Source organism: Aquarana catesbeiana, linkage group LG11 (genome assembly GCF_042186555.1).
Source record: "Aquarana catesbeiana isolate 2022-GZ linkage group LG11, ASM4218655v1, whole genome shotgun sequence".
Lineage (NCBI taxonomy): Eukaryota > Metazoa > Chordata > Amphibia > Anura > Ranidae > Aquarana > Aquarana catesbeiana.
The window spans coordinates 255846916-255867114 of NC_133334.1; the positions used below are offsets into that span (position 1 = coordinate 255846916).

Sequence of the window (20199 nt, forward strand, 5' to 3'; positions counted from 1 at the left end):
GGTAAGATTGTGGAGCCTGGAAAACATAGCAAGTGAGGGTGAATATACTGAGGTCTGTTTTCAGATTTACATTCTCTCCCGGCTGCAGGTAATGTTTGAGTTAAAGCAGAACTCCAGTTTGGATTTTTTTACTCGTCCTTCCTGCAGAGGGCGTTCTTCTCCACTTTTTTTTCCCCTGCTTGTTACAGCTCTTTATGCCCACCCCGTGTATTCTCCTCCAGCAATGGCTTTGCAGCTACTTCTGGCTGTGTGTGACATTGAGGCTCAGTGACCTCTGCCTCTTGTTTTACCACCCCCCTTGCAGCTCTCAGTACTACTGGGGTGACATAGTGATGCAGCCCCCGCAGCCAGCGGTCTTTACTATTGGCTCAAACAGAACAAGGGCCACACCTGCGGGATCCTGAATCGTATAAACCGGTGGAACTCTCAGCTCCTATGGTGTTGGGAAGTAAATGCCTCTATGTACAATGTAAAGGGCGGCACAGTGGTGTAGTGGGTAGCACTTTCACCTAGTAGCAAAAAGGATCGCTGGTTTGAATCCCAACCATGACACCATCTGCCTGGAGTTTGCATGTTCTCCCTGTGCCTGCGTGGGTTTCCTCCGGGTACTCCGGTTTCCTCCCACACTCTAAAGACATGATGGTAGGTTAATCTGATCCTGTCTAAACTGGCCCTAGTATGTATGTGAGTTAGGGACCTTAGGTTGTAAGCTCCTTGAGGGTAGGGACTGATGTGAATGTACTGTGTAAAATTGACAGCACTATATAAGTACCTAAAATAAAGGGCTGTGCATGTCAGCACTGTATGAACACCAGAAATTAATAATATTTTGCTTGCAAATAAATGATCAATAGCTCTGTTATCACTAATATTTATTACACTGTTTATTATTCCAACAATGTCATTATCAATAAAGCTGAGTCCACATCACTATGTGTCCTCAACAAGGAGCTCCTGACAGCTGATCATATACACTACAGTACATAAATACACAGGACGTACAGTGCCATCTGGTGGTGAGACCAAAACATTACAATCTTTTGTTTAAAACATAGCGCGCCATCTGGTGGTGAGACCAAACAATTACAATCTTTATTATATAAAACATAGCGCGCCATCTGGTGGTGAGATCAGAAAATGACAATTTATATATAAAATGACTATATATATATATATATATATATATATATATATATATATATAAAACATAACGCGCCATCTGGTGGTGAGACCAGAAAATGACAATTTATATATAAAATGACAATTTATATATATATATATATATATATATATATATATATATATATATATATATATATATATATATATATATATATATATATATAAATAAAACTTAACGCGCCATCTGGTGGTGAGACCAGAAAATGACAATTTATATAAACATAACGCGCCATCTGGTGGTGAGATCGGGGAATGACATTTGGTATAATACCAGGAGGAGCTTGCATGCCTAATCATTGATTATCATTAATATTAAGTGTAAAACTTACCACCCAAAACTTTTTAAGATGGGAGCGAGGGACACCTATTAGCAAAAGTATGAAGGCATAGGACACACCCCCTTAAAGGAGAATTATACTAACAACAAAAAAAAGATTCGTTAAAAAGTACTTTTTTTTACCACTATTATTCTTTTATATTGTCTTCTGAAATGTACAAATGCAGCAATTTAGAAACTGGATGAAAGGTTTAGTGCTGGAAAACAGTTTTTGAAAGCTAAATAAAGCATTTTATATACAACTATATAGATCAGATCAAAATGAGGGACAAATGAGGAGGAATGAGGGACAGAGGGACATTGCTCCAAATCAGGGACAGTTGGGAGCTATGTGTATAATAATAGTGTGTGACTGTGGGGGGACATTAGAGTGTAAGCTTCTCTGGTGCATAGACTGATGTGACTGTCTCAGCATTCTCTGTACAGCACTGTGGTACATGTCAGCGCTATAGACAGTATAGCGCGAATCTTATCTCCCAGCAGACTCAGCAGTTGATTACTCATCTACAAACACACATACGTGCACCCTGTACTGTCTTCCCCCTCTATATATGGAGGGTGTTGTGTATCAGTGAAACCTCCCCGGCCGGCTCTCTCCTCCAGTTTCGAGTTCCGGGAGGGTTTGGTTCCTCTCGTGCTTCAATCTTCCGATGATCTCTATTGGGTGAGCATGTGAGGTGAGGGCGGGGAGAAGGCGGGGTGTGAGCGGGGATTGGTGGCTGCTGGCTGTACAGTATATGACAGGGGCGGGGTCAGGAGGGGAGGTGAGCGGAGAGTGAGTGGAGGCAGGAGAGATACAGAGAGAGGTGAGAGATCTACACTGATATATAATAATGTGTATACTACAGAGAGATAGTATATATAACTAATATAATGTATGCTATATATAGATCCTATACTATATATAACTAATACTTATATATACACTTCTGGGGGTGTCATTTCTATATGTAGTACTGGTCAGGTGGCACAGTATGGGTGCTCTGTACTCTGATACATTGTATACTATATATAGAACTATTACTGATACATTTTATATATTATTGTGATAACTTATACTGATAAAATGTATCATTTTATATATACATTTCTCTATGTATTAGTGATCAGGTTGTACAATATATGGGGTGCAGTGTGTATAGTGTACAATGTGATCTGTCTATGTATGATGTCATTGATCGATATATGGTAAGTGATCCATGTGTGGATCTTTCATTAAAACTGTATTCTATTCTGTGTTCATCTGTACATTGTATAGTGTCCAAATAATGTATATGATGGGATGTCTGTGTATATGTATGTGTGTGTGGTTTTATATATATATAAAACATACGATCCATCGATTGGTGGGTAGAGAACAGAGCGAAGGTTCTCAGACATTGACATTATTTCCAATGATTCTCCATTCTGCACCGTCTTCTTCTTCTTGTCTTCTCTTCCAGCATCCCGCTGAAGATGAGGAAGGTGACATGCACAGCCCCCGTAAACATCGCCGTCATCAAATACTGTGAGTAGGTGGAGTCAGGACAGATTGTATGATGCCATCGAATCACTATATATATATATATATAGTTACATAGTAGGCAAGGTTGAAAAAAGTCCATCAAGTCCAACCTATGTGTGTGATTATGTGTCAGTATTGCATTACATATCCCTGTATGTTGCGGTCATTCAGGTGATTATCTATTAGTTTCTTGAAGCTATCAATGCTCCCCGCTGAGACCACCGCCTGTGGAAGGGAATTCCACATCCTTGCCGCTCTTACAGTAAAGAACCCTCTACGTAGTTTAAGGTTAAACCTCTTTTCTTGTAATTTTAATGAGCGGCCACAAGTCTTGTTAAACTCTCTTCTGCGAAAAAGTTTTATTTCTATTGTGGGGTCACCAGTCCGGTATTTGTAAATTGAAATCATATCCCCTCTCAAGCGTCTCTTCTCCAGAGAGAAGAAGTTCAGTGCTCGCAACCTTTCCTCATAACTAAGATCCTCCAGACCCTTTATTAGCTTTGTTGCCCTTCTTTGTACTCGCTCCATTTCCAGTACATCCTTCCTGAGGACTGGTGCCCAGAACTGGACAGCATATTCCAGGTGCGGCCGGACCAGAGTCTTGTAGAGCGGGAGAATTATCTTTTTATCTCTGGAGTTGATCCCCTTTTTAATGCCAATATTCTGTTGGCTTTGCTTGCAGCAGGCTGGCATTGCATGCCATTGCTGAGCCTATTATCTACTAGGACCCCCAGGTCCTTTTCCACCCTAGATTCCCCAGAGGTTCTCCCCCCAGTGTATAGACTGCATTCAGATTTTTGCCACCCAAATGCATTATTTTACATTTTTCTACATTGAACCTCATTTGCCATGTAGTCGCCCACCCCATTAATTTGTTCAGATCTTTTTGCAAGGTTTCCACATCCTGCGGAGAAGTTATTACCCTGCTTAGCTTAGTATCGTCTGCAAATACAGAGATTGAACTGTTTATCCCATCCTCCAGGTTGTTTATAAACAAATTAAATAGGATTATATATATAATAATAATAATATATAATGTGCATTCTCCCTGATCCAGCAGGCCCTTCACAGTGCCTCAGTCAGCATGGGAATGCAACTCCACCTCTCTGCCTCCTGCTTACGCTGAGATGTGCTCTTCCCTTGCCCCTCATTTTTGGGGGGCTGGTGGGGATAGTTGGGGGTTTGAGAACTCTCCTTGTGATTGGTCAGGAGGTGTACATAATCTGATAGATTTGGGAATTTCTGACTTTTAGAACCACAGGCTCAGTATTTAGGTGTTTCCAGAAAACCTGCAGATTCTCCAACAAGATGACCAATACTTTGGAGAAACACTGTTGAGGTGGAGTCAATTCCAACCAGTCAGAATTAATTGTTCGGTGATCCAATGGTGGGATGAGGTTGCTATGGGTTACAGCGCTCTGCCAGTCCTCAGGGGCTCCTCCTGTATAATTAAACTTTACATTGAATTTGTGTTTCAGGGGGGAAGCGGAACGAGGAGCTCATCCTCCCCATCAACTCTTCTCTCAGCGTCACCCTGCACCAGGATCAGGTCTGTCATCTTCATAAAGAGAACCTGTCATTGGATAATGTATGGTAGGATGTATGGCAGTGGTTGTCAACTTATGAACTAAAGAAGGCCTCAAATGTGGCCCCTGACATCACCAAAGGGCCGCACGTAATCTTCAACATACAGTATCTCACAAAAGTGAGTACACCCCTCACATTTTTGTAAATATTTTATTATATCTTTTCATGTGACAACACTGAAGAAATTAGACTTTGCAACAATGTAAAGTAGTGTTTGCTGTCCCCTCAAAATAACTCAACACACAGCCATTAATGTCTAAACCGCTGGCAACAAAAGTGAGTACACCCCTAAGTGAAAATGTCCAAATTGGGCCCAATTAAACATTTTCCCTCCCTGGTGTCATGTGACTCGTTAGTGATACAAGGTCTTAGGTGTGAATGGGGAGCAGGTGTGTTAAATTTGGTGTTATCGCTCTCACTCTCTCATACTGGTCACTGAAAGTTCGACGTGGCACCTCATGGCAAAGAACTCTCTGAGGATCTGAAAAAAAGAATTGTTGCTCTACATAAAGATGGCCTAGGCTATAAGAAGATTGCCAAGACCCTGAAACTGAGCTGCAGCACAGTGGCCAAGACCATACAGCGGTTTTACAGGACAGGTTCAACTCAGAACAGACCTCGCCATGGTCAACCAAAGAAGTTGAGTGCACGTGTCATATCCACACCTCCAAGACGACCACTGCCTTGTAAAAGAAGCTGAGGGTAAAGGTGATGGACTGGCCAAGCCAGTCTCCAGACCTAAACCCTATTGAGCATCTGTGGGACATCCTCAAACAGAAGGTGGAGGAGCGCAAGGTCTCTAAAACCCACCAGCCCCATGATGTCATCATGGAGGAGTGGAAGAAGACTCCAGTAGCAACATGTGAAGCTCTGGTGAACTCCATGCCCAAGAGGGTTAAGGCAGTGCTGGAAAATAATGGTGGCCACACAAAATATTGACACTTTGGGCCCAATTTGGACATTTTCACTTAGGGGTGTACTCACTTTTGTTGCCAATGGTTTAGACATTATTGGCTGTGTGTTGAGTAATTTTGAGGGGACAGTAAATTTACACTATTATACAAGCTGTACACTCACTACTTTACATTGTAGCAAAGTGTCATGTCTTCAGTGTTGTCACATGAAAAGATAGAATAAAATATTTACAAAAATGTGAGGGGTGTACTCACTTTTGTGAGATACTGTGTGTAATGCTTGGGAGGACTGTCAGAAACTGCAGATCTAATAAAGGAAACAAGGGTCAGAGAGTGTGTACAGGATACATGGTTGGTTGGGGATATGCTGCAGACAAATCTGGGAACACTTTACATGAGACTAGAAGAGATCAATGCTATTACCCCAATCAATGTACCCACTACAGACTGCTGAGGTCAAAGGGCCGCACATCATATACCAAAGAGCCCCGGGTTGGGCACCCTGGGTGTATGACGGGTCCTCAACCTGTGGCCCTCGACTTTAAACCAGGGAAGCACAAGCCTGGGGTCGGCAACCCATTATTTGCGATCTGGGGTTGCTGACCTGCCATCCCAGAGCATCAGAGTGCTTTGCGCCAGCAGAGGAGGAAGCAGGCAGTTGTTGAGGGGGCAGGAGCCACATAAGCCTCTGTAGTGCCGGCTCCTGTCCCAGGTGGATGATACCAACTGCATTTCACCTGAAACCTGTCTAGCAGCCTGGAGAGCGATGCCAGCAGAAGCTGAAATAGGAAAAGAAATGGCAGTGTATTAAACATCACATACACTGCACTTCTACAATGGGCATATCCACACCTATAAAGGGTTAACAATTATTTAAGCTGCTTTCACACTGATCCACAGGTGCTGCGCAGTGCACCTGCAGCTTTCCTGGGTTAGTTTCACTGAGCCATAACTTCTATGATATCCTGCGGGTTTGGTGCACTTTCAGAAAGCACACTCACAAGATATAATACAAATCTATGGATGGCAAAGTGCAGCTAACCCGCAGGAAAGCCACAGATGTACTGCACCCACAGATCAGGTAATCTGCAGTGCATCAGTGTAAAGACAGCCTTCTAGGGGGCTCAGGGCAGTAAGGGCTTGTTTATATTTGCAGTTTGGGGGGGCAGTAAAACCCCATAGTTGAGACGTGTTTTTACCCCACACCCCAACCACTGGTGTAGCATCAGGGGTGACAACGGCGACCTTGCCCAATGCTTCAGGGGCCTGTGTGGCCTCCTTGTAACATTCTATTCTACACTTGGACAGGAGGGGTGGCGGAGGGGGCGACACATACAGGAACCAGCCTCTCCGTTTGCCAGATTTTTATAGCCTCTTTATAAAGCCTGATTTTCCTCCTTTCCCTTCCGTCGGCATTCAGCAGCTGCAAGGGGAAAATGTTCATTATGCTATTCAAAATAAAACAAATCTAAATTCTGAACCATTTAATTTCACTGTGGCCCATGACTGGTTACCAATCACTTAAGTGACCTTCGCTCTTCAAAAGGTTGAGCACCCCTGGTGTATGATGTGGTAAATGGTGGGATGTATGATGTGGGGCAATGTTCCTCAACTCCAGTTCTCAAGCACCCCCAACAGGGCATGTTTTCAGGATTTCCCTCAGATGAAACGGCTGTGATAATTACTAAGGCAGTGAAACTGATCAAATCACCTGTGCAAAATAATGGACAGCATGAAAACATGACCTGATGGGGTACTTGAGGACTGGAGTTGAGAAACAATGATGTAGGGTGTATGGCAGTGATGGAGAACCTTGGCACCCCAGATGTTTTGGAACTACATTCCCCATGATGCTCATGCACTCTGCAGTGTAGTTGAGCATCATGGGAAATGTAGTTCCAAAACATCTGGAGTGCCAAGGTTCGCCATCACTGATGTATGGTATGGTGCTTGGTAGTGTGCATGGTATGGTAGTATGTATGATGTATGGTAGGGTATATAGTGTATGTAGAGTTGCCACATCATCCCTTTAAACCTCAACACATATGAATTACACAGGTTCTGAGGCTAATTTAATGCAGATAAGGCACCAAGTGAGTTTGACCACTTAAGGACCGGGAAGAATTTCCCCCTTAACGACCAGGCCATTTTTTTTGCGATTCAGTGCTGCGTCGCTTTAACTGACAATTGCGCAGTCGTGCAGCATTGTACCCAAACAAAAGTGATGTCCTTTTTTTCCCACAAATAGAGATTTCTTTTGGTGGTATTTCATAACCTCTGCGGCTTTTATTTTTTGCACTAAACAAACAACAAAAGAGCGACAATTTTGAAAAAAAAAGCAATATGTTTTACTTTTTGCCATAATAAATATCCCCCCCAAAAATATAAAAAAACGAATTTCTTCATCAGTTTAGGCCGATATGCATTCTTCTCCATATTTTTGGTAAAAAAAAATTGTAATAAGCATATATTGATTGGTTTGTGCAAAAGTTATAAAAATATAAAATAGGGAATAGATTTATGGCATATTTATTATTTATTTTTTTTCTAGTAATGGCAGTGATCTGCGATTTTTAGCAAGTGGTTAATTACCACCTTATTTAGCCTTAGGACCTGTGTAATTAATATGTGTTCAGTTTTAAAGGGATGAGGTGGCAACTCTAGGTGTATGATAGGATGTATGATGTATGTTATGTTGTATGGTGGGATGTAGGGTGTATGGTGTGGTGTATGATGTGAAGTATAGTAGGGTGTAGGGTATAATTTAGGGTCTATGGTGTAGTGTATAGTAGGGTGTATGGTGTGCTGTATGGTATAGTGTATAGTGGGGTGTAGGGTATGGGTTGTGCTGTATGGTGGGGTGTAGGGTGTGCTGTATGGTGTATAGTGGGATGCAGGGTGTGGTGTATCATATGGTGTATAGTGGGGTGTATGGTGTGCTGTATGGTATGGTGTATAGTGGGGTGTATGGTGTGCTGTATGGTATGGTGTATAGTGTGGTGTATCATATGGTGTAGGGTATGGTGTATAGTGGGGTGTATGCTCTAGGGTGGGTTGTGGTGCTTGGTGTATGATAGGGGGCACCTATAGTACATTAGGGAGTTTTGCCTCATTATAATCCCCTTCAACACATCCTGGGGGTTCTGGAATCCAGGGAGTGTTCAGGCTCCTAATCTCTACTTTGCAGAAACTCTGAGATAAAGAACGCCCCTCCCCCACATCCCATAATACATTGCGCACACCTTTCAATGGCGGTATACAGAACGTGACTTCTGTTCCAACCTGTATTATCCACCAGCCAATTGGTGCAGACGCTGCAGCAGCTGGCAGCTCATTGGTCAGCTGGTTTAGCAGCAGAGGTCTCTGTATCCTGACTCCGCCCCTTCATTTTATCCATCCTAATGGCAGAATTGTGTTCCCCTTTAAATGTTTCAGCTAAAGACGACGACCAGCATTGCGGCCAGCCGCGAGTTCACCGAGGACCGGATCTGGCTGAACGGGAAGGAAGACGACATTAATCACCCGCGCCTGCAGTCCTGCCTGCGAGAAAGTGAGTAATCCTACCTGCGGAGTTCCTCTTTAACTCATTACTATTCACCCAAATTTGTATTGATTTGATTTCCTCTTCATCACGTCCTCCAATCGCACTCAATGTGATCTTCTTCTCCATTGGCCCCCTCCAGTCCGCCGTCTGGCGAGGAAGAGGCGGAACAGTGGCAGCGAAGATGGCATCTCCAGGATCCTCAATGACAAAGTCCACATCTGTTCCATCAACAATTTCCCCACTGCCGCCGGGCTGGCGTCCTCTGCTGCGGGATACGCCTGTCTGGGTAAGAGAAGGTGATGGCGCTAAATGGAGGCAGAAAATCAGAAAATCATGCGATTCTGATTTTTTCAGAGGTAAATACAGGCAATCCCCGAGTTACGAACGGGTTAGGGACTGCCGGTTTGTTCTTAAGTCGGATTTGTTCGGAAGCGCATGCGCAGAATGGCACAGACGTCGTTTTCCGATGTTCTGTCAAGTAGCCGCGCACGCGCAGGCGTCGTTTTCTGATGTTTTCCAATGTTCCCGCCGTCAAAAAGTGGCCACGCATGCACAGAACGTCACGCCTTCTCCCGTTCGTAAGTAGGAGTCATTCGCATGTTGGAGGTCGTAACTCAGGGACCTCCTGTATAGGTTAATTTATAGCAAACGTAAAGTGAATCAGGAAAATTTTGCATCATGACCACCAGATGGAGCTGAAGATCACAGAAAATGTATACATCTTAGTGGGAAGAGGTTTAAAGTAACAGTTCTAGAGGACATTGGAGGAGGTGGGAGATACCATAGTAGCATCCGTTACATTTATTTCCTAATTCCCTCCAGCGTTCTCTAGAAATGTTGCATTGGGGGAGATTTACTAAAATTGGTGTAAATAGAATCTGGTGCAGCTGTGCTTGGTAGCCAATCCACTTCTAACTTCAAAAAATTGTTCAATTAATCTTTGACAAAAACCCGGAAGCTGATTGGTTTCTATGCAGAGCTGCACCAGATTTTGCACTCCCCAGTTTTAGTAAATCTCCCCCATTGCATCTCTTCTCACTAAGATGTATTTATTTCCAGTGCTCCTCGGCTCCATCTAGCGGTCATAATGTGGTATACTCCCTGTTTGTTCTAAATGAACCTGTCTTTACTGCTGTCCATAATATTTGAAGAACATTTGACCAGAAGAGCACATTCGCTTTTGCCCCACTCTCACGGAACAAATGTACGAGTGATATCCCTGGATGAAAGCGGTATGGATGTTTTATAATACACCCCTTAAACTATTATTGTCAATAGGCAGGACATTTGTCGATCGGGCGAACGTCACATGACGTTCTCCTGGATTGTGTCTCGCGCGCGGCTGCGCTGCGGCGCAATCTGTCACCGATGACTGCTCAGTGTACCGGCTTGACCAATCACATGACAATTGTAAAACAATGGATGGCTTCCTTTCATGCCATCCATTGTATACAATTGTGTTGCTAGCTCTGATTGGTCACAGTGATCACATGGTACAAACATGGCCAATCACAGCCCATCTGTACCATGTGATTAGCTGTGGCCAGTCATAGCTAATCACAACAAAACACTCTGAATCAGTTTCATTCAGTAAAAATGGTTGCTTATACCAATGAAATTCACTGGTATAAACAATCATAATATGTAAAAAAAAAAAAAAAAAAAATCCTGATCACTTCCCCAGAGTAGTACAGTGTTACTATGGTAACACTGTATTACTCTGGTCACAGTGTGTAAAAAAAAAAAAAAAAAAAATACAAACAAAAAAATCATTAATCATTAATCTACATCTATTATATGACGATTGGGGAGGTGGAATTGGTTGGATGTGATTGTGTAAATTGTCGAATTGCGGTCCTGGTTGTCCTGCTGATACATTGTTTCCTGTCTCTCAGTCTACTCCTTGGCCAAGCTGTACGGCGTGGAAGGCGAGCTGTCTGAGATCGCCCGGCAGGGTTCCGGCAGTGCCTGCAGGAGTATGTACGGAGGATTCGTCCAATGGCTAATGGGGGAGCGGGAAGACGGTAAAGACAGTCTGGCACAGCAGGTGGAGGTGGAGACTCACTGGCCAGAACTACGCATCCTCATCCTGGTGGTAAGAGCAGAGCAATCCCCCCCCCACAGCCTGTGATGGCGCCCCCCACCCCCTGCAGTATATAGACAAGACATTGTGGTTTATATATATTGAACGTTCGTTCGTGTTCCATGTTTCAGGCCAGCGCAGAGAAGAAACATGTTGGCAGCACGGCTGGGATGCAGACCAGTGTGGAGACCAGCCCGTTACTCAAGGTAGGATCCGCGGTCACAGGACAGGGCGGCCATATGTAATCCGTGCATCATTATCAGCATTACCAGACATGCATTGGTCCCTACAATACCTACATCTAGATGTTCAAATGGTGGAGAGGGGCGGTCTAGTGCTGCATAAACACCAATTGTCTGTTTCAGTTTCGGGCGGCATCAGTGGTGTCAGGAAGAATGGCCGAGATGATCGAGTCTATCAGGAAAAAAGATTTTGAAAGCTTCGGGCAGCTAACGATGAAGGACAGCAATCAGTTCCATGCCACGTGCCTGGATACCTTCCCCCCAATCTTCTACCTGAACCAGGTGTCACAGCAAATCATCAGCCTTGTCCACCGCTACAACACCCACTACGGACAGACCAAGGTACTGCAACCTCTACAGCACCCACTATAGGCAGACCAAGGTACTGCAATCTCTAGAGTGCCCACTATGAACAGATCAAGGCAATGCATTCTCTACATTGCCCACTATGGGCAGATCAAGGTACTGCAGTCTCTATATTACCCACTATGGGAAGACCAAGGTACTGCAATGTCTACATTGCCTACTAATGGGCAGATCAAGACCACTATAGCGACTACTATGGGCAGAGCTAGGTACTGCAATCTCTACAATGCCCACTATGAGCAGACTAAGGTACTGCAAACTGTACATTGCCCATTATAGGCAGACCAAAGTCCCACAAACTCTACAATGCCCACTATGAATAGACCAAAGTATTGCAATCTCTACAACATCTGCTAAGGACAGACCAAGGTACTGTAATCTCTACATTGCCTGCTATGGGAAGATCAAGATACTGCAATCTCTACAGTGACCACTATGGGCAGACCTAGGTACTGCAAATTCTACACTGCACACTGTGGGTGGATCAAGGTACTGCAAACTGTACATTGCCCACTATAGGAATATCAGGGTACCGCAAACTATATAATGCCCACTATAGGCAGAGCAAAGTAATGCAAACACCACAATGTCAGCTAAGGGCAGACCATGGTACTGCAATCTCTACATTGCCTACTATGGGAAGATAAAGATACTGCAATTTCTACAATGCACACTGTGGGCAGACCAAGGTACTGCAAACTGTACATTGCCCACTATAGGCAGACAAAGGTAGCACAAACTCTACAATGCCCACTATGAGTAGACCATGGTACTGCCTTGTTTACAACACCCACTATGGTCAACCAAGGTGCTGCAATCTCTACACTGCACACTATGGACATGCCAAGGTAATGTAATCTCTAAGATGCCCAATATGAGCAGACCAAGGAAACTGCAATCTCTACAACGCCCACTATGGGCAGATAAGGTACTGCAATCAATGTTTTGCCCACATATGGGCAGACCAAAGGTACTGCAAAGTACTGTCTCATTCTCATTTGCTCTCACTCTTTTGCTTGCTCTCACATGCTTACTCTCCTCCTTTCCTGCAGGTTGCGTACAGCTTTGATGCAGGTCCCAATGCCGTCATCTTCATGTTAGAACCAACTGTCAACGAGTTTGTGGAAGTCGTAAAGCGTTCCTTCCCTCCAGCCTCTAATGGAGACCTGTAAGTGTTGGGAGAATTGTTAATATTTTATTATTCCTTCACATTATAACTGCCCCCCCCGCTATATGAGCTTCGGTGTGCATGAGTGATCATTCTTGGGTTGGCTTGATCTTTATCTAAAATGCTTAGAGTCTTCTTTTACTAATGCAATTCTTCTGGGGATTTTCTGCACCTAAATTCCTGTTTCTAAGGTCTTGTTGCTGCACTGGAGTCATCAGTGAAGCAAATGGTTATGTAGTTGAAGTGTTGCCTAGACTGACCAGGTGTCAGAGTAAATCATCGGCCTGGTCCACCGCTACAACGTCCATTATGGCAGACCAAGGTACTGCAATCTTTACATCGCCTATTATGAGCAGACCAAGGCACTGCAATCTCTACATTGCCCCCTATGGGCAGACCAAGGCACTGCAATCTCCACATTGCCCACTATGAGCAGACCAGGGTACTGCAGTCTCTACATTGCCCATTGTGGGCAGACCAAGGTACTGTGATCTCTAAAGCACCCTCTATAGGCAGACAAAGGTACTGCAATCTCTACATGGCCCACTATGAGCAGACCAAGGCACTGCAATGTCTACATTGCTCACTATGGGCAGACCAAGATACTGCAGTCTCTACATTGCCCACTATGGGCAGACCAAGGCACTGCAATTCTTCTGGGGATTTTATGCACCTAAATTCCTGTTTCAAAGCTAATGTTGCTGCACTGATGTAGTCATCAGTGAGGGGAATTGGCATGTGGTTGAAGTGTTGCCTTGACTGACCAGCTCTGTGTGGAAAGCTGTAAAAAGAATTTCCTCTTCATTTCATCATCCGTATTCAGCCTGCACTAGACCCCTGAGAGCCCTGGAGGATGATAGGATTTGTAGTTCCCAAAAGCAGAACTTGCAGCAGTAATGGAGGATTGTACTGTGTTAGGCTCGATTCACACTAATGCGTTTTTTTTATGCATTTTGCAGAGATGCAGGGAAAACATGAGTTACTATGGAATATGTTCACATCAATGAATTTTTGTGCCTCTGCATTTTTGGAAAGGGTCGGGGAGTTTTTTCCTGCAAAATGTGTGTTTTGCATGTAATAGACTTCAATGGACCCGCATCCAAAATGCAAGTACCGTGATTTTGACACGCTTTGCGATTTGTGTTTTTTTTGCTGTACATTCACTGTATATAACTGGTTGCTAAGGAGGGGGCTGGGAAGCCGGCCACCGCGTCCTTAACAACCGATGAGTCATCAGCTGTCAGCAGGCTTCCCGCTGAATGTAAAAAAAAAAAAAAAAAATTTCCGGCTAAAAATAAAATCGTGAAAAAAAAAACAACAGCAAGGGAGGCTCTGCGCCCCCCCACCTCAAAGCACCTTGCCCCCATGTTGATGGGGACAAGGTCCTCTTCCCAACAACCCTTGCCCAGTGGTTGTCGGGGTCTGCGGGCGGGGGGCTTTTCGGAATCTGGAAGCCCCCTTTTCCGCACTATGTAAATGAGTATGGGGTACATTGTACCTCTACCCATTCACCAAAAAAAGTAGTGTAGTGTGAACAAATACAGTACAGTTTTTGACAAGTCTTTTATTAAAAATATCATCATCTTCTTCTCCATCTTCTACCGCATCTTCCTCCTCCGGGCTTCTCCTTCTGCTTCTTCCGCTCTTCTTCTTTCTCCTGTCTTCTTTGTCCGGTGTTCTTCTTCCTCTGCCGCAGCCGACCCTCCTCCGATGCTGCGCCCGCTGATCTGTCCGCGCCGATGTCAAGCATTTGTTAAAGGGGGCTTTCAGATTCCAATAAGCCCCCCGCCCACAGACCCCGACAACCACCAGGCAAGGGTTGTCGGAAAGAGGCCCTTGTCCCTATGTTGCGGACATACGGCCTGGTACGGTTCAGGAGGGGGCGCTCGCTCCTCCCCTCCCTTTCCTGACCTGCCGGGCTCCATGTTCGGATAAGGGTCTGGTATGGATTTTGGGGGGGGGGAATCGTGAAAAAAAATAGCGTGGGCTCCCCCCCAGGTCCATACCAGGCCCTTGGGTCTAGTATGAATTCGGAGGGGACCCCCCTACGCCAAAATTTAAAAAATAAATAAATAAAGTGGCGTGGGAGTCCTCCTCCGAATCCATATTAGACCCAGGTGCCTGGGATGGACCGGGGGGGACCCCACGCTATTTTTTTTTTTCACAATATTTTTTTTTTTTTTTTTTTAGCCGCCAATTCAATATTTTTTTTTACATTCAGTGGAGAAGCCTGCTGACAGCTGACAACTCATCGGTTGTTAAGGATGCGGCGGCCGGCTTCCCGGCCCCCCCTTAGCATCCAGCTATATACAGTGTAAAAAAAAAAATGCAAATCGCGGTAAAAACGCATGTCCAAAAACGCGACAAGAACCGCAAAAAGCACTGCAGAAACGCTCAAAAGCAACATGCATAGATGTGAAGCCTTAGTCATTGATCAGTGCAGGAAGTTGGGGGTATGTGACATCCAATATTGCCAAACTTAAGTCAATAAAGATGAAAGTTTTCGAAACACATTGAATTCAGGCAAGATAGCTAACGTCTTTCGAAAGCTAACCTCTTAGCCAATACTGGGTGTCACTTAAACTTCAAACATTCTGCAAAATACAGATCTACTAAGCTAATGACCACATCCTCATTTTTTTTATTGCTCTCATTTGAAAAATTTCAGCAGAGCGTACGATTAAGGTGCTTATATTCTCTGCAGAACAGAAGCAGGTTAGAATCTTCAAATTGCTAAAATACTCTCCGCAGATGCAGTGTGGTACACAGGACACATTCTAAACATGGCTTCAGCTTTCTTTAGCACAGAAGCTCCAGCTGAACATGTTCCGCATATGAAGTTTCAATTGGAATAAAGGAGAGGATTTTTGAAGTGCATATAATATACTCCAGGCAGTGACGTTCCTAGAGCCGATGAGGATTTTATGATACACATAATGGCCCCAAAATGACTGTAACTTTGTTGCCAAAAATTAACAGCATCCAAATCCAATCCATGGCCTTTACCATAAAATAACAATGGCACTGATAAAGCTGGAAAATGGCACCACGGTGACCATGCTGGTCTATAAGGAGTCCCAGGGCACAAGGAAACATTTTCATACATTAGGCCACATATAGATCTGGCGATCATACATGTGTTTTTTTGTCATCATACACAGTTTGCGTGGATTGAATTCACAGAAGCGTGAAATCTTCTCGCCTTTATCCGCATTCATTCCTGACATGCTTCGGAGAAGCGCTGTGATGGGGCCGCCAGTCTCACGGCTCCTACTCTGCTCACTATGTCAGGAATTCACAGTAGGAGATCCAGCTGGCCAGATCCATCCAGTTCTTCCAGTTCTGTGTCTCCAGTGGCGAGCCGTTATTTTATCGAGTAATCTGCTATGTTGTATCAGGTAGCATCTGCTATGGGTGCAGAGGGCTGGAACGCTCCCACTTCTCCATCCTCCAATAAAGTATCAAAACGTGATTCTCCATAAATGACATTTATTGGCTATCTATATGTGCTTTATACATGGTACAGATCCGGAAGATGTTGCCCACCAGGTAGAGATGTTTCCACTTACAGTGATATGCTGCCTCCCAGAGACGCCAGCAGTGAGATCTCCCCATCAGGATTCCCAAATGTACCCAACCACTGTGGGAGGGGCAGAGACACAAACTACTACAGGAAATCTCACCATTGTGGGAGGGGCAGAGACACAAACTACTACAGGAAATCTCACCATTGTGGGAGGGGCAGAGACACAAACTACTACAGAAAATCTCACCATTGTGGGAGGGGCAGAGACACAAACTACTATAGGAAATCTCACCATTGTGGGAGGGGCAGCGACACAATCTACTGCAGGAAATCTCACCATTGTGGGAGGGGCAGAGACACAATCTACTGCAGGAAATCTCACCATTGTGGGAGGGGCAGAGACACAATCTACTGCAGGAAATCTCACCATTGTGGGAGGGGCAGAGACACAATCTACTGCAGGAAATCTCACCATTGTGGGAGGGGCAGAGACACAATCTACTGCAGGAAATCTCACCATTGTGGGAGGGGCAGAGACACAATCTACTGCAGAAAATCTCACCATTGTGGGAGGGGCAGAGACACAAACTACCGCAGGAAATCTCACCATTGTGGGAGGGGCAGAGACCAATCTACTGCAGGAAATCTCACCATTGTGGGAGGGGCAGAGACCAATAAACTGCAGGAAATCTCACCATTGTGGGAGGGGCAGAGACCAATCTACTGCAGGAAATCTCACCATTGTGGGAGGGGCAGAGACCAATCTACTGCAGGCAATCTCACCATTGTGGGAGGGGCAGAGACGCAATCTACTGCAGGAAATCTCACCATTGTGGGAGGGGCAGAGACACAAACTAAGCAGGAAAATCTCACCATTGTGGGAGGGGCAGAGACACAAACTACTATAGGAAATCTCACCATTGTGGGAGGGGCAGAGACACAAACTACTGCAGGAAATCTCACCATTGTGGGAGGGGCAGAGACGCAATCTACTGCAGGAAATCTCACCATTGTGGGAGGGGAAGAACCACTGACATATAATCTACCTTGGCTGATTATTGCCATTAAATTATGACACAATAGGCTTAAAATTAGTCACTTGCTGGGACTATTATCTTTTAGTATTATTGTTATTATTATTTTATTTTTCATAAACTATTATCTAGACTGCTGCTATTATCGATATATTGTTCTATCCTTGTATATTGTTTTTCCTTTTCTGTTTAAAATGAGCTAAAACTACGGGATAAGGATACTTTGTTTAAATGAAAGTATATAGTCATTTTTGGTCCAATGACATTTTACAAATGTCAATAACATTCCTAAAAACCATACTTATTCTTGCGTAACGTTTTGTGACGTGGGCCTATAGTGTGGGAAAAAAACAGTCCATTGTGTTTCTGTCATTAAATCTTTCATCTTTGATGTCATGTATTTAGGTTTATTAAAGGGTTACCAGTGAGCCCCGCCCCCTTGTCTCAGGAGCTGACCTCTGCCATCGAAGGTGACATGTGTCCAGGAGGAGTGCGTTATGTCATTGTTACGCGGGTAAGAATAGAGCGCAATTATTTGTGCAAATAAAAGTGAACATGTAGAAAACCACAAAATATTCTCTATATAAAGAAACTCGATTTCCTTTTGTTTCCTGAAATGTCTTTCCATGTGTGATTGAAGGGTCTCTGATACAGTTTAAAAATCAGATACAATGAGGGAGATTTACTAAAATTGAATCTGGGGCAGCTGTGTATAGTAACCAATCAGCTTTCATGATTGATTGTCAACGCTTAACCACTTGACCTCTGGAAGTTTTACCCCCCTTCGTGACCAGGCCATTTTATGCGATAGTACACTGCGTTACTTTAACTGGAAATTGCGCGGTCATACAATGCTGTACCCAAATTAAATTTATGAATTTTTTTCACACAAATAGAGCTTTCTTTTGGTGTTCTTTTTCAGTTTTTTTGCACTATAAACAAAGACTGACAATTAACAAAAATATATATATATATTTTTTACTTTCTGCTATAAAACATATCCAATAAAAAATTGAAAAAAACCTAATTTTCTTCATTAATTTAGGCCAATATGTATTCTGCTACATACTTTCCCCGATAAGCGTATATTGATAGTTTGCGCAAAAGTTATAGCTTCTACAAACTATGGGATGTTTTTGTTTATTTTTTTATTCGTAATGGCGGCGATCAGCGACTTATAGCAGGACTGTGATATTGCGGTGGACATTCTGACACTAATACAGTGATCAGTGCTAAAAATGTACACTGTCACTGTACTAATGTCACTGTCTGGAAATGGTTAAACATCAGGGGCGATAAAAGGGTTAACTGTGTGCCTAGCCAGTGTTTTACTATACTGTGAGGTGAGGTGCTTTTACTAGTGGAAGAGATGGAATTTATTCCCTGCTTTGCAGGGACGCAAACTTCATCCCTTCCCTCCTGTCGGATCGGCGTTCTCTCTCTCTGCCTAATGATTGGCGGGTGCTGGAGGACATTGGGTACCATGCACCCGCCGATCGGCTTTGCAAGCGAGCCACCAGTGGTGCGCATACATGCCCCCTACCCGGAGGTGTCGGATCACGTGTGTGTGTATATGTATGTACAATATGTATGTATGTGTATATATATATATATATATATGTGTATGTATGTATGTGTGTGTGTATAATATAATATAATTTTGCTCACAGGTGTCACCCTATAGCAGTAAAACTGCTATAGGTAGTGGAAGTGTATACTATTGATTCTTCAGTGTACCATTACTACCATTTTTACCTTTTTTGTGTTTTTTTTTTTGTTTTGTTTTTGTAAAAAAATAACAAAATGTCAATAAAAATCTATTTGATCAAAAACAAAACTGCCATAGGGTGGACCTAAAGTGGTTAATTGAACAGGCTGAAGTTAGAAACTGATTGGTTATCATGCACAATAGCACCAGATTCCGAGTGCTCCAGTTTTAGTGAATCTCCCCCAAAATGTCTGTATTATGTCTGTTCATTGGGGGGAAAAAATCATAAGTACATTTTACTTTTTATCCCATTTAAAATTCCTTTGTTCTGAATATATTTCCTGATCCTTTTTTTTTTTTTTTTTTCTCTTTTTGGATTTTGATTATATGATATTGTAGCCGGGACCAGGCCCAGTACAATCCCAGGACCCTTCGTTGGATCTATTAGGAGCAGACGGGCTGCCCAAACCTTCCACCTAGGAGGAAACCATGAAACCTTTTGAAAAGACGTTTTAATAATACACAAGAAGTTCCGCCTTTGTTACTGGTTACCTAGCTATGTCAACACTGAGCTGGGAAATTTCTATCGTCTTCATATGAAGAAAAAGACTTAAATTACGGGTGTGACCAGCACTAAATATTTATTTTCTCAATGGTAATTGGCCAATTTTCGTACAAGTCCCAGTTTATTATGCAAATAAAAAAACAAATCCTTCCATTTTGTTTGGGATTTTTATTTTATTGTTTTAGATACAAAGTCAGAAACTATGCAGTGACCCGCATATTATTGTCTGACACATTGTCATGTATTTGTATCTGTTTCAGTCATAATGTTGGCTGTGGAGGGTCAGGGTACAGTAGATGAACAGCTGTGGGGGGGAAGGGCATGGAGGTGTTGGGGTACAGTAAATTAATAGCTGTGGGGGGAAGGGAGTGTAGGGGTTGGGGTACAGTGGACAGCTGTGGGCGGAAGGGGAGAGAGGGGTTGGGGTGCAATAGATGAA

The 20199-nt window shown here is 43.6% G+C and overlaps 1 protein-coding gene across 1 annotated transcript; it reads left to right on the top strand.

The window, feature by feature from the left end:
- The first annotated feature begins 2228 nt into the window (after window positions 1-2228).
- MVD (mevalonate diphosphate decarboxylase) lies at window positions 2229-19913 on the top strand. The gene is made up of 11 exons (XM_073605705.1): window positions 2229-2325; window positions 2962-3026; window positions 4502-4572; window positions 8960-9074; window positions 9208-9354; window positions 10964-11163; window positions 11283-11357; window positions 11517-11735; window positions 12812-12927; window positions 17893-18001; window positions 19595-19913. Exons 2-11 carry the CDS (start codon window positions 2975-2977, stop codon window positions 19673-19675), a joined length of 1185 nt encoding a protein of 394 aa, XP_073461806.1. The 5' UTR covers window positions 2229-2325; window positions 2962-2974; the 3' UTR covers window positions 19676-19913.
- Window positions 19914-20199: the final 286 nt, after the last annotated feature.

Bases quoted from the DNA above. Each gene is read 5' to 3' on its own strand.
- MVD (XM_073605705.1), top strand. From the start codon at position 2,975: ATGAGGAAGGTGACATGCACAGCCCCCGTAAACATCGCCGTCATCAAA. The intron at 4,573-8,959 runs GTCTGTCATCTT...TAAATGTTTCAG, and splicing joins TCACCCTGCACCAGGATCAG to CTAAAGACGACGACCAGCAT. The intron at 9,355-10,963 runs GTAAGAGAAGGT...CCTGTCTCTCAG, and splicing joins TGCGGGATACGCCTGTCTGG to TCTACTCCTTGGCCAAGCTG.